Source organism: Anas platyrhynchos, chromosome 14, assembly GCF_047663525.1.
Source record: "Anas platyrhynchos isolate ZD024472 breed Pekin duck chromosome 14, IASCAAS_PekinDuck_T2T, whole genome shotgun sequence".
Lineage (NCBI taxonomy): Eukaryota > Metazoa > Chordata > Aves > Anseriformes > Anatidae > Anas > Anas platyrhynchos.
This window is the reverse complement of record NC_092600.1, coordinates 11109667-11121901: the sequence shown is the minus strand read 5'-3', so window position 1 is coordinate 11121901 and position 12235 is coordinate 11109667. Positions and strand designations below refer to the sequence as shown.

Sequence of the window (12235 nt, the reverse complement as noted above, 5' to 3'; positions counted from 1 at the left end):
TGCTTTCTGCAGCAGTTTTTGGCCTTCCCAGTTTGGGGTGGCGGTGGGTTTTGTACCATGTAGCTGAACCCAGACTTCACCTATCACCTAGGGGTGCCACCTGAGTGAGCTCAGCACACACGGGCCTGGGTCACTCTCCCTGCAAAATGTGCCTCCAGTACGCTCAGAGTCTCTAGGTTTTTGGTTATGTTCAGCTTCTGTGAGCACTGCAGTTTTCTCCCAATCCCATTTTAAGCCACGTTTTTAGCATCTGAATTTCATTACCGGTGGAGATTTGGCTCCAGTGACGTACTAAAAGCATGCTGCTGCCTGGGAAGATGGTTGCAGGGTAACGTTAGACATTGCAACCACTGAAATTCTCCAGAGTGTCTCCTGTGACCCTGTGCAGCTCTGGCTTTCTTGGAAAAGTCCTAAACCCCCCAAACTTAAGGTCACCACCATGACCTGAGAAGGTATCATCTGGGTTTGTTTGTCAGGCTGGCTTCCCGGAATGGGAAGAAAGCTCCACGATTACTCCATCCTTACACCATCCAGCCCAGAGGAACTCCATTTCCTTTGTGTCACTTTTTGTTACTGCTGTTTGTTTTGAGGACTTGCTTCTTGGAAATTTCTAGAGACTTTGGGAGTTTCGAAGCAGATCTGTATATCAGAAAGTGCTCTCAGAAGTGAACGTCCCTCAGCCCGCACAGCCATAAATCTGGGTTCTCCAAAGGGCAGTGGAGCAGTTGCACTTGAGGGGTTTGGGGCCAGGGCTGTCCCTTCCCAGATATAAACCCCAACCTGATCCGCAGCACAGCTCGGTGGGGTCAGATTTGGCCTGGCAGCTCCAGCACTGTGCCTGGAAAGCCTCTGCTGCTGTATAGGGGAATGTGAAGTGGACTCTTGGCTACTTTTGCTGGCTTGGAGCCACTGGCACAGCCTGCCCAGCTTCGTGTGGTGTTGAGGATGGCCCTTTGAAACCGTGCTGGCTACACCAGCCAGGGTGCCTGGGATCAGCTGTGGTCCCTGGAGCAGTGTCAGGAGCAGCTGGTGGGAGAGGAGATCCCAGGGGAAGGCGTGCTGGGCAGGGCAGGGCAGGCACGACAGCTCCGTCCCCGCTGCAGGAATTCCCATTAAGGGTTACACATCTGCTGGCTGGAGAGATGATGGTATGGAGACCCCAGGAAAGAATGAACTAAGAAAACAAATGAGCTCAGTTGGGCCAGTTGTGTAAGGGCTGTGCCAGATCTTTCAGGAAACAGCTTTTATAAGGAGAGCGGAGCCTTCCAAACGCTGTACAGCCCAAGTGGCCTGGAGCTGATCCTGGCCAGCCTGCTTCGCTGGAAACGTGAACCTCAGCAAGGAGGGGTTGCCTGAGGCTGAGCTAACTGGCTGTAAAATTGCTTTTTAGGAAGCTTTAGCTACAGACAATAGCAAACTCCCAAGAAGGGAGAAGAGCAAAGAGGATTTGGTGGGATCAGTTTAAAAAGCAGAATGATGCCTCCTTTCTGCTCCCTTCCCAGCCGGCTAACCTGCTTGGCACAGGTATCAGTGCTGGCCGCGTCCTTTAGGGCTTTTCTCCCAGGACAGCTGTGGGGATGCTGATAGCTCCCCACAAAGGCCTCATGCAGGAGGTGGAAGACAACTCGTCCCTGGTCCAGCTGTGGTGCCTGACTTTCTCACTCCCACTACATCAGAGCTGGAGGTGTACAGAGGTCTTAGTTACTATTTTCTGCTCTAGCAAGACGTGCCTCTGCTATAGCAATGTTGTACGGACAGTCCCAGGCTCATTTGCAACCCATAATCTGTATTTTTCAGCCTAAAATCTGTTGCTTTATCTGTAGGGTTTCAATGAATCCTGCTGATATGCAAGCAGAGTCCTACGTGGAGGCAGTTGCTCTGCTCCTGACCTTTGAGCTGTCTTTGAACAAACCTATCTCATGTCTTTCTCCATTACGTGGCCCAGCAGACCCTAGGAATGATGGCCTTGGGAATGTTTTGCTCCAGGGAACTCTTGCATTTCTCAGTGAGCTCCTATATGGATGGTTTGTAATAGGGCTTTTGGGAGATTTTGGGGCTTCTTTCCAACTGGTTCCACTCTTACTCATGAAGAAAAGCTGCTGAGTCTGATATGATAGCCAGAATTAGCAAGGATTTATTAAGCTGGGGAGCTGCCTTTCCTCCTTTTATTTTTTCAACCTTTTGCCTTTTTCAGAAATGTATTTTATTTTTGTTTCTGGTAGCAAGGAAGTCAAGATACTGAGGTTTGCTGCTGAACTTGGGAAGAAAAAGCAGCTTCTCTTGCATCATCAGACTGCCCCAGTGGTGCCCTGAGGAGCCTCACTGCTTTAGCCCAGACCAAAATCCTTCTCGTGTATCATAGGCGACCAGCAGCACCCATAGGAGCTTCAAGGGCTCCTTTTTTCTTCCATGGAGGTTTCATCTCTTCAGACCTATTCCTCTGGCTGCCACACCCAATACCTGAGAGATTTCTTGCCCCGTGTCTTATGCTCTGCAGTTCTCTCAGATTACTGGCAAACTAACAGAACTAACTGTGCTCTTCCCAGCATGATCTCAGCCCGTGAGCTTGACAGAGGCCCTGTTGAGCTCACCTTCATTTCACAGATGCACAGGACTCCGTGCTCGGGATATTCCCATGACAGCCATGGAGGTGCTTGCTGGTCCCCCTCCTTTTCTCCAGGCTGCGTGCTCAGCACACAGCTTTGCCAAACAGATGCTAAGTGCAGGGCTCCTGGAAGTGCTGTCTCCCACGCCTGCTTCCCTGTCCTAGGAATAGCCCACGTAGCTAGCTGGCTGCTCCATGGGCTGGGACTAATTATGTGTACATTTGGGGCTGCCTTTTTTTTTTTTTTTTTTTTTAAAGTCAGTTTGGAACCCGTGCCAGGCAAAATCTGGATGTGATTTGAAAGGTGCAGAGAAGTAAATTCTTTCCGAGGCAGTGGGGTGGGGGAAGTGGGGGGAGTCCTTCAGGGTAAAGCGAGAGGCACAGACGTTTTTCCAGGCTGGAAATCTCTGGCTTCACTCGCAGCTGTGATCAGCAGGGTGATGTGTTTAAGGTTCTCTGCCCATCCAGCTTGCTTGAGACCCAGTAACAGCCTTTGGATCAAGAGGAGCCTCAACTATTTTGCTGACTGAAAAGCCCCTGCATTGTTTTCTTCTGCTTCTTGCTCCTGTCTGGAGAATTCACATGGGAGGGGATAATTTGTGCAGTTCTCTTTCCCTACCTGTTTGTTTGGAGAGATTAACTCCTCCTGTGGCCTGCCTGCTCTATTTCATCCTGCAGGAGACCTACAGTCCTTATCAGCGCTTTCCCCATGCTGTTCTCTGACACATTGCAGCCCCTGATGGATCCCCAGGGCAGTGGGGGCTGTGTTGCCTGCATCGCTTCGCGCCCCCCTCCCGTGCTGCTGCAGCACCCTTTGCTCTCAGACAATCAGATAAAGCACAGCAGCTTTGATCAGCCACAAAGAGGGGTTTCTTCCAGGCTCTGCTCCAGCAAGTTCATGGCTGGATGGGGAGTAAAAGCCAGCAGGCTGTCCCCCACATGTCCTGGCCCAACTGTGTTGGTCGCAGCTCTGTTGCAGTGGGATTTTGGGGAGAAATTGCAGGGATTGTGGAAAAGAAAGGCTTGAAGGAGAGGTTTGGAGAAAACTTTCCAGGAGAAGTCTTCCCAGGATGAGGCACAGCATGGGGCAAAGAATGGGGGTGCTTACTGCAGAATTTGTTAATTTGCTGGTGGTGTGAGGCAAGCAGGAGTGCTTGTCTGGCTGCAGTGATGGAGGGAGAGGAATGTCCCTGTGGAAAAGGGGAAGAAAAGAGGAGTGCCTCTGTGGTGGTGGGACATAGAGCTTTATAACCGAGGAGCATCACATCCCAGCAGGCTGTGAGCTGCATGCACTGGCTGATGGAGTCTCAGAGCAGTACCAAGGCTCTCTGCTGTGGCTTTCCAGGCTTCACACCAAGCAGGGCAAAGAACAATATCGGCTCCCTCCTGTCAGCCCAGAGCTCAGGGCGGTGAAAGAGAGGAAATGGAATCACTGACACAAAGGGAGCCCCGAGCTGGTCAGATCGTATCAGCAGGTCAAAAGGGGAGGGAGAGGAGGTCGGGCAGGGCAAAGGGAAGGGGCAGGGCGAGTGCCCGCAGCGTGTACCCAGGTTGTTTGCAGGGTCTCTGGTTGTCGCTCAGCAGGGGAGACAGGATGCTTGCTGCTGACTCGAGGTCCTTCAGATGTGGCCAGATGTTGGCTTTGTGGTGGGTTGGGGTTTTTTGTTAGGGTTTCCCCCCTTCTTTGTGCCTCTCTGAGTGCCCTCGGTGCTGGGTGCCCCTAGCACTGAAACTCCCATCTGGGTGGCCTGGTTGTAAGAACAAACCAAGGTCAACGAGGAGAAAAAATGAGTAAACAAATGCTCAAGTCAGCAGGGGAGCCAGAGACATGGCTTTTGCTGCTGTGTTGCTCTTGAATTTGTCTTGCCTTTGGGTAAGTGGAAGCCCCTACATGGGAAGCCACCTCCAAGGAACACAGCTGGTGCTGGCAGCAGTGCAAGTGCCAGGGGCTGGAGGGGAGCAGCAGGGCGAGAACTGGCATTGATTGCCCTTGGGATTTCTCTCCTTTGATGAATCCTGTGCTAAGGGCTGCCCCTTGTGTCCTGCCCCTTTTCTGGGCTGGTCATGGGGCCAACAGGCAGCTGGGGAACTTCTCCTGGATATTGCAGCAGAGGTCCCTCACTCGTCCCAGCTGCTTCTGTGTTGGGTATAAAACACCTGGTGATTTCTCAAAAGCTCTGCGTTTGACTTTGATGTCCTGTTGATATAAATATTTACGGTGTCTTACTTTTTTTCTAAATTAAACTTATCCTCTCTACTCCGGAGCAATCCTACACTAATAAATGAGTCTGCATGGCTTAATTCTCCCCAGCAGCTGCAACCAGCCAAGAAGTGTGCAAAACGTGACATCAGGTGTAGACAGGGAGCATCCTCCCACTGCTGCACTGAAGACCAGTGAAGAGAGACTTCATTTGCTCTGATCTTGAAGGAGTTGTGTGTATTTCAGCTCTTTTTCAGTTTTATTTCCTCTAACTGTAAAGGATGGGTTGTGCTGCTCAGACTTCTCCGATGGAGAATAATAATACTGCCAGGCTGCGCGCAAAGAACATATGCTTACAAGACACCTAACTTCTGCTGTGAAACAAATACATATCGAGCAAGGCAGGTGCGATGCTTTAGTGAGATTACAGTTACAGTAGGGTAATGTAGCACTTCATAAATGCATTCACTGAAATAAAGTGTTATATATTAATCTGGAGAAAGAACACTTCCTAAATTGCACATAAAGGTGTATTTTGCTACGCCTCCTTGGGCAGTGACTTTTCTTGTGCTAACAGGGAGACTCCTTGCTCTGTTTGTGCATGCATAACCTTGTGTGTAGGAATATATGAAAAACTGATCATTTCTAAGTGCTTGAGTCACACCATGATTGAGAAGGTGGTGAAGTGGAGCCTGCAGTGGCAGTGACCTTACCAGCTGCTGGAAACCTACAGTACTCAGCAAGACGAGCAGAGCTGCCTGCCTTCGGGTTTTTCTGTTTTTACACCTCATGCTGAAGCTGAGGGCAGGAGCTACAGCAAGGAGGGATGCAGATATGAGATGAATAACCTCAGATGTTTCTTCTGCATTATGTGGTCTTCAGCCCCATGAAAAGCCCCAGAGGCAGTACTGTTGTTCCATTTTGGAGGTATGGTCTATGGGAAGAAAGCCCAGGAAAATGTTGTCCTGTTAGCCTAGGAGGGGAGGAAGCAGTTTCCTGCTCTCTCCTGCCTTTCAAGCCAAGGATTTAGATAGCTGTATTTGGCAGCACTGAAGGGTCTATAATTATGTTAATTAAGCATTTGGATGGAACAACAGCTTTCTGTTAGAAAATAAACTTCATTGTTGAAAAATACTAGATCTAGAGCAAATCAAGAAATGAGCTGGGTTTCCTGCTGGTTTTTGTGCACTGTGCCTGGCCTAATTTAAGATCACTTCAATTGTTGTGATGCGTTTATTCCCTGTAACTATGTTCTTTTTATTATTATTCACTGGCATCTGTTTGTTAAACATTTAAATATTCGCACACCCAGAGTTTGTTCCTTTAGACATTTATAATGTGCCCATCCGTCAGGGATTTCATGTTGGCAGATGTAAAAACTAAACAGCTATTCCTTACAATTGGCAGCAAAGCTATCGCGATCCATTCATCTTTTAAAAATCATTCAAATAGAAATCTACACAGCAAATCCACTACGACTGCTAATGAGAAAACTGCTGATCGTTTGTTTGTCTGATGGAAAATAATTGCTATGGGCAAGGTAGGGAGCTCAGACCTGCTTGTCGCTCTCTTTCCCTCCCAATCTTTCCAGACAAATTCTGCGTTCCCAGGCTATTCACCCTTCTGAAAGACAGATTGAATAGAGGGGCTTTTTTTTTCCACTGTATCACAAAGGCTGCCAGACTTGGCTGTGACACACTGCAAGAAGGAATGCATTTCAGAGGAGAGTATTTCCCACCATGAACGTCTGGGTCCCTCGCTGTCAGTGGGACATAAAGGAGAAGCAATCCTTCTGGTATGAGCACGTCTGACTCTTTGCATTTCACTTGAGGGCAAGCATAGCTCTAGTACTGAGTGTGATTCCTCTGTGCTCCCTCTGACAGTCCAGTTTTGAAGGCATTCTGCATTAACTGAGCCTAATGAGAGATTTGGCTCCTCCATAAGGTTCTGATTCATGCTCCTTGCAGGCTGAAATATGGTCATTTCAGTTCATCTCTGCTTAAAAAATGTGTTGGCAGGCTGCACGAGTCAGTCATGCTCCAGATCCTGGCCCGGTCATGGAGCAGGGGAGGGTTTTAAAGTTGTGGAAGGTATGTGAGTGGTTAACACAGCCTGTTCACAGGTAACATGGCAGCATCCAGCCTCTGCTTCCAGTGCTGCCATGGCTCCTGAGAAGTCTTGCTTGGTGTCTGGCTTCTGGGTTGCCCAGTGGTGACCTCCTTGTTCAGTGAAGGGGTTGTACAGACAAACACATCAGTTACTTGCTGTGGGTTTGGTGGTGGGATTAGAAACCCAGGTAGGGACAAAAAGAGACAAGGCTTTCATGCTATATAAGAAATGTTGGAAGGAACTCGAAGGAACTTTATCACCCTCTCTCAAAACACATTTTTTTCTGGTTATTGTATTGCAAAGTAGTGCCAGTGTATGTTCATAGTATTTTGGAAGTTTGAAATCCTACCACATACAGGTCCTTTTGATCACTGAGTCTCTGTATATATCTGTTTTGCTGTCTGCTAATGGCTTTTGTCTCATTAAATGCCAGAGAAGCAGTTCTCTGTGAAAGCAGCTTGAAGCATTTAGGACTCATTAGACTTCAAAGGAAATAGGTCTGTACCACAAGCGAGAGGGGAGGAAGCGGAGTGGCAAGAGGATCCCATTAATGGAGAACAAAAATAAACCCCAGACAGGAAGGAAAATCCTATAGGTCTGACTCAAAGCTGCAGTCCCGACACTGTGGCTTCGAGGACCGATTTGACACTGGAGCTGCACAGGGAGATCCCCCCCTGGCCTGGCTGCTGCCCGTGCTGGAGCTGAGCTCAGAGCCCGTAGCCTGCAGCAGAGGTCACCCTGTAGCAGGGATGTCTGCTTCTCTGGCCAGTGCTGGTGTTTCTGATGGACTTGTACACCCATGCCACATTGCAGACAGGCAGTAAGGTGTGGAACACAGGCTTGATAGGGCTGTTCCTCCATCATTGCCACACTGGTAAGGGGAGATGGGGATGCACTTTGCTGGTAGTTGTTTCCCCTTCTCTCTGCCTAAGCACGCTTGCCACTTTAAATATGCTTTGTTCTAATATTTAATGCACAGGAGGGAATGTGCTTGAGGTACGGTGCTTTTGGTGAGAACGGGATGCACAGGGAAGAAGTCCTGACAGAGCGATTCAGAAGAGCGTCCCTGAGCATTGCATTGACCTGCTCCTCTCTCTTTGTCTCTCCTGTTTCAGGGAAGATCCTCTTCCGCCGGAGTCACATCCGTGATGTTGCAGTCAAACGCCTGATACCCATCGATGAGTACTGCAAGGTAAGGGAAGGTTGCTAGTGTCAAACAAAGATGAAACCACCTTAATCAGGCTCACTTGTGTCCTGGTAGCATATAACAGTGCCCCAGTGCTGGCAGAATGAGGAGCATGAGCTGTCCCTCACCATCAAACCTTTTTGGTGATGAACACCTACCACTGGTTATCCCATCTGCTGATCCTGTCATCATAGAGGCAAGGTACAGTTGACTAGGACCTTTCACCCGTAACACTGAGACAATTTCATCCATACTCTTCAAGAATACAAGACTGTGCTAAAGCGTAAAGCCAATTATAAGGTCAGGGCAGATTTTTTTTGTTGTTGTTGCTGTTGTTTTTTTGTTAGTATTTTGGTTTTCCCCATTAAAAAAAAAAAAGTCCATAAAAAACTGTTTTACACAAAATGCACCATGTCTCATCATGTCAAAGAATTACATTCCCAGCAGCCATGAAATGGTCTGGAGGCAGGACTGGTACTTCTGGAATCCATTACACATGCAGTTGAAAACATATACACAGACTGCAAAATCTGAGGGAGAAAATGGGGGAACAGTGAGTTTTTTGTTATGTTCCTCAGGTGCAGGAGGTGTAGCAGTGACCGTGGCCTAGGACTTTGCATGGCAGGAGGGACTGTGGGTGTGGGGCCTCAGCCAGACCTAGGGAAGAGTTGTTGTGGCTGCAGGAACCACATTCTTGTAAAGAATTTATCTTTACAAGGGTAAAGATAAATTAGTGAACACATCTTGATAGCTCTGCAGTGGGGCTGGGGGTGAAAACCATGGAGGGCCAGGACAGGAGATGACAGCCAAGTGATGGAGATGTGGTGCAAGGTGTACGTAGACCTGTGAGCTCCAAATGGAGCAGCACCAGGGAAGCTGACGGTGCAGATAACTTGGCTCCAGCCAGCAGTGTTCAGCCCCTTGTCTTCCAAGTCACTGAAACGTGCCAGCTCCGCACAGACACAGACAGCCGTAAATTTAATTTTTGAGAAGAAAAAGTCCCTAAATGATGAGATGCTGCAGCTGTCTGTTTCAGAACGATGCCACTAATGGCATAAAATATAATGAATCCATTTGACTTAACAACTGGAACATAATGGCTGATGGTATATGACCCACTTAGAGAGCTGCTGTCTCCTCCCCCCCTTAATGCATTTCCAAGTAATAACACGCACACTGGGCCTGGCCTTCCCGATGCTGCTCAGCTGAAAAGCTGCTGCTGAGCTCCAAGGTGGGTGTGGGACTGAAGAGCTGCAGAGACGTGGGATGAGCAAGGAGCTGGTGGGAGCAGAGACATCTCCTCCAGGGCACGTAGCACTGCAGGGCTGAGGGATGGGGGTCCCATCCTGCTCTCCCTGCCGTGGTTATTATCGGAGGTGGACGTTGGGTGTGCTCGGAGTGTGGTGGCGCAGAACAGAAATAAAAAGTCTCCCCCAGCCCGCTGAAGGAGAACTGAGGGTTAAGCAAGCCTGTTGTAAACAGGTTCCTGCAGAAAACTGCATAGGAATGTTTGTGCTTTCTTGCCATCCCCTGGCGGAGTCAGGAGGTGTCTTCGTCCTCTGGGAGAGCCCTGGAAAGGGGGGTGAGGTTTGGGCTGGAAGCAGGTGAGGGGAGCAACAAAGGGGGGAACCACTGCTTTCAGAAGGCAGCAGAAGTCTGAACTTTCTTCCCGTTTTTTCTAGTTTACTCTCTGTTCTGCACTTGTCGGTGTTTCCCCTGAAGTGGGCTTTTGAGAAGCCATTAGTGGGGTGTGGATGGAGGATTTGCAATGCTGTGATGTTCTAGCCCAATGAGGCTGGGTGAACCTCTTAAAAAAAAAAAATCCCTGCTAGAGAATAATCTATTCTCACACCCTGGAAAATGGATTTTGGTGCAATAAGGCGTGTTTGTCCAGCAAATGACCAAAGTGACTTGCTGTGGTTCTAACACCATGGTCTGAAGCCGTGTGCTGACAGCCCTTGCCAGTTCACTCTTTGGACGTCAGAGCCAGAGGTGGGACAGACATCATGCTATTCATGTCCCTGTTTTTGTGTTTGTGGCCACAATGCTGTAGTCCATGGCCAGCTGGGCTGCAGGGTGGCCTGCTTGACTCAGCCACAGCTGCACCCACTGAGTCAGCGCTGGTTGGGCTTCCTGCAAGACGTCCTGAAAAATGAGCCACGGGTCTTGCCTCCTGTGCTCCCAGCACAAGATATTTTCTGTGACCGTTCCCTGCTATCAGAGGACGTGTATCCCTTCTCCAGGCTGCAGAACAGGGGTGATTTTTCAGCACAGGGGAAGTTGTGTAGGTCATGGGATGCTTGGTGTTGGGGAGTGCTGCCCACATGGGGATGGCATCCATGCAAAGCCTGGTCTTTGGATAGCCCTTCCCTGCACACAAAACCCATGGAGTGAGTGCTTTGCTCTCTCTTGTGTCTCTCACATGATCCTGTTTGCAGCAGGGCTGTGATTAGTGGTCTGACTGTCTGCTGTGCTGGCAGCGAATGACCGTGTGCTGAATGGCTGGAAGGGCTTCGGGGGCCCAGCAATTAGGTCAGGATGGAGCCACATCTGATCTTGTGGTAACCCCAGGGCTTTGCAGATGTGGCTTTGTCTCTGATACAGAAGGGAGTGGAGATTCAGATTGCCCGCACTCCTTTCATGAGACTGCTGTGACAGCAAATGGAGGGTGGGGGAAATGAATAGAAAATCGGTCAAACATCTGCTCCAGCTTGGGAAGCAGGGCTGCAGCATTGCTCCCTGATTCAGATCTTCAGTTGCACGTCAGTTTTACTTTTTGCAGTTCCAATCACCCATGGCCCTATTCCTGTGAGCAGGGACCAGCACAACACTCTGCAATGCCATTACCCGGTCTCCTGTGCTCTGAGGCTCCTTGCTCAGTCCTGATGGCAGCGCTTCACATCACCTGTGTCTCTGTTCCACCTGCAGGCCCTGATCCAGCTGCCTCCCTACATCTCACAGTGTGAGGAGGTTCTGCAGTTCTTTGAGACCCGACCCGACGACTTGACGCCCCCCAAAGAGTAAGTTGGGTGGGTGGCTGCTGCCACGGGGGTGGTGATGAAACACACTGCCTCCAACTTGCCAGCATCCAAGTATCTGATGTGCTTTGACATTTCCCCCCAGGAGTCACAGATCTGGGATTTGGCTGGTTTCTTGGAGAGGGAATGGGGGCTGCACAGCTTGAGGTGGATAGCTCCATACCTTCAGTCAGGTCCTGGTGTGGTCTTCCCCAGCAGGGAAGTGGATGTACTTCTCCGGGACCCCATCAAGTATTAATTTCCCCCGATGACAGCCAGACACATTGCCACTTTCTGTTCAGTGAAATGCTGGTTTCAGAAACATGGTCAGGCTGAAAAGCCTCATTTCACAGGGCAGCAACCAGGCTGGGACTGTGCGTCCTCTGCCTCGTTTGAAGGCTCTCTCCCTTAGTAATGTCTGTGAGCCCCATCCTTAACCACTCCTGACTTTTTCCATGCAAAACAAGGAATGTTTGCAAGGAATCTCGCGTGCCTTACGCAACTCTGTGTGGTTATAAGTCTTGTGACTGTGAGCTACTTTGGCCAGGAGCCACCCATCTCTTACTAATCACAAGCAGCATAAATCTGAGCAGCCGCCTCCATCTCCCGCTATGCGGCTCGCTCTTTATGCTGCATGTGACACTATGTGCGGCTCTACCAAAGGTTGAGCAACGGAGGAGGCTTGATTAATTGTGCAAGGAAAGGCAATAAATTGATTTGACATCATTCCCTATTGGAAGGGTGCGGAGGTAGATAAGGGATTTTGTTTTTCTGCTCTGAGCAGGAGCACTGAGTCTTTCGGGTCTCCAGATAGGTGTTATGCTTGTGTGGATTCTGTCTTCTCCATGGGTTTTACATTTTATTCGTTTGTTCACTTTAATTCCCCCTTCCCCCATCCCTGCTTTCCTCCTTTGGCTTCTGTTTCTAGTACTTGGCCTGTCGTCATTCCTTCTGCAGCTCACAGTCACTTGATGAGATTGGTCTGAGGGCCCCGCAGCCCATTAACTAATTGCGTGCTGTCAGCTGCTGCTCGCATCCATCCTGCCCCGCTATTGCTCACCACTTAATCTGCCAACCTGATGGGCGTCCCTCAGCAAAGGTGGCAGTTCAGGGGCAAG

General features: G+C 49.5%; 1 protein-coding gene across 13 annotated transcripts in view; it reads left to right on the top strand.

Annotated features, from left to right (window-relative positions):
* Positions 1-12235, top strand: part of SH3PXD2B (SH3 and PX domains 2B) — a 72440-nt gene that overhangs the window by 34135 nt on the left and 26070 nt on the right. For all 13 annotated transcript variants that reach the window (XR_005269368.2, XM_038186481.2, XM_038186485.2 and 10 more), the window contains 2 exons: positions 8030-8106; positions 11029-11120. Coding sequence is in view for 12 of the 13 variants with exons in the window: in XM_038186481.2 (XP_038042409.2) it covers positions 8030-8106; positions 11029-11120 (169 nt within the window). In the remaining variant the exon portion in view is untranslated. The remainder of the gene's footprint in view (positions 1-8029; positions 8107-11028; positions 11121-12235) is intronic.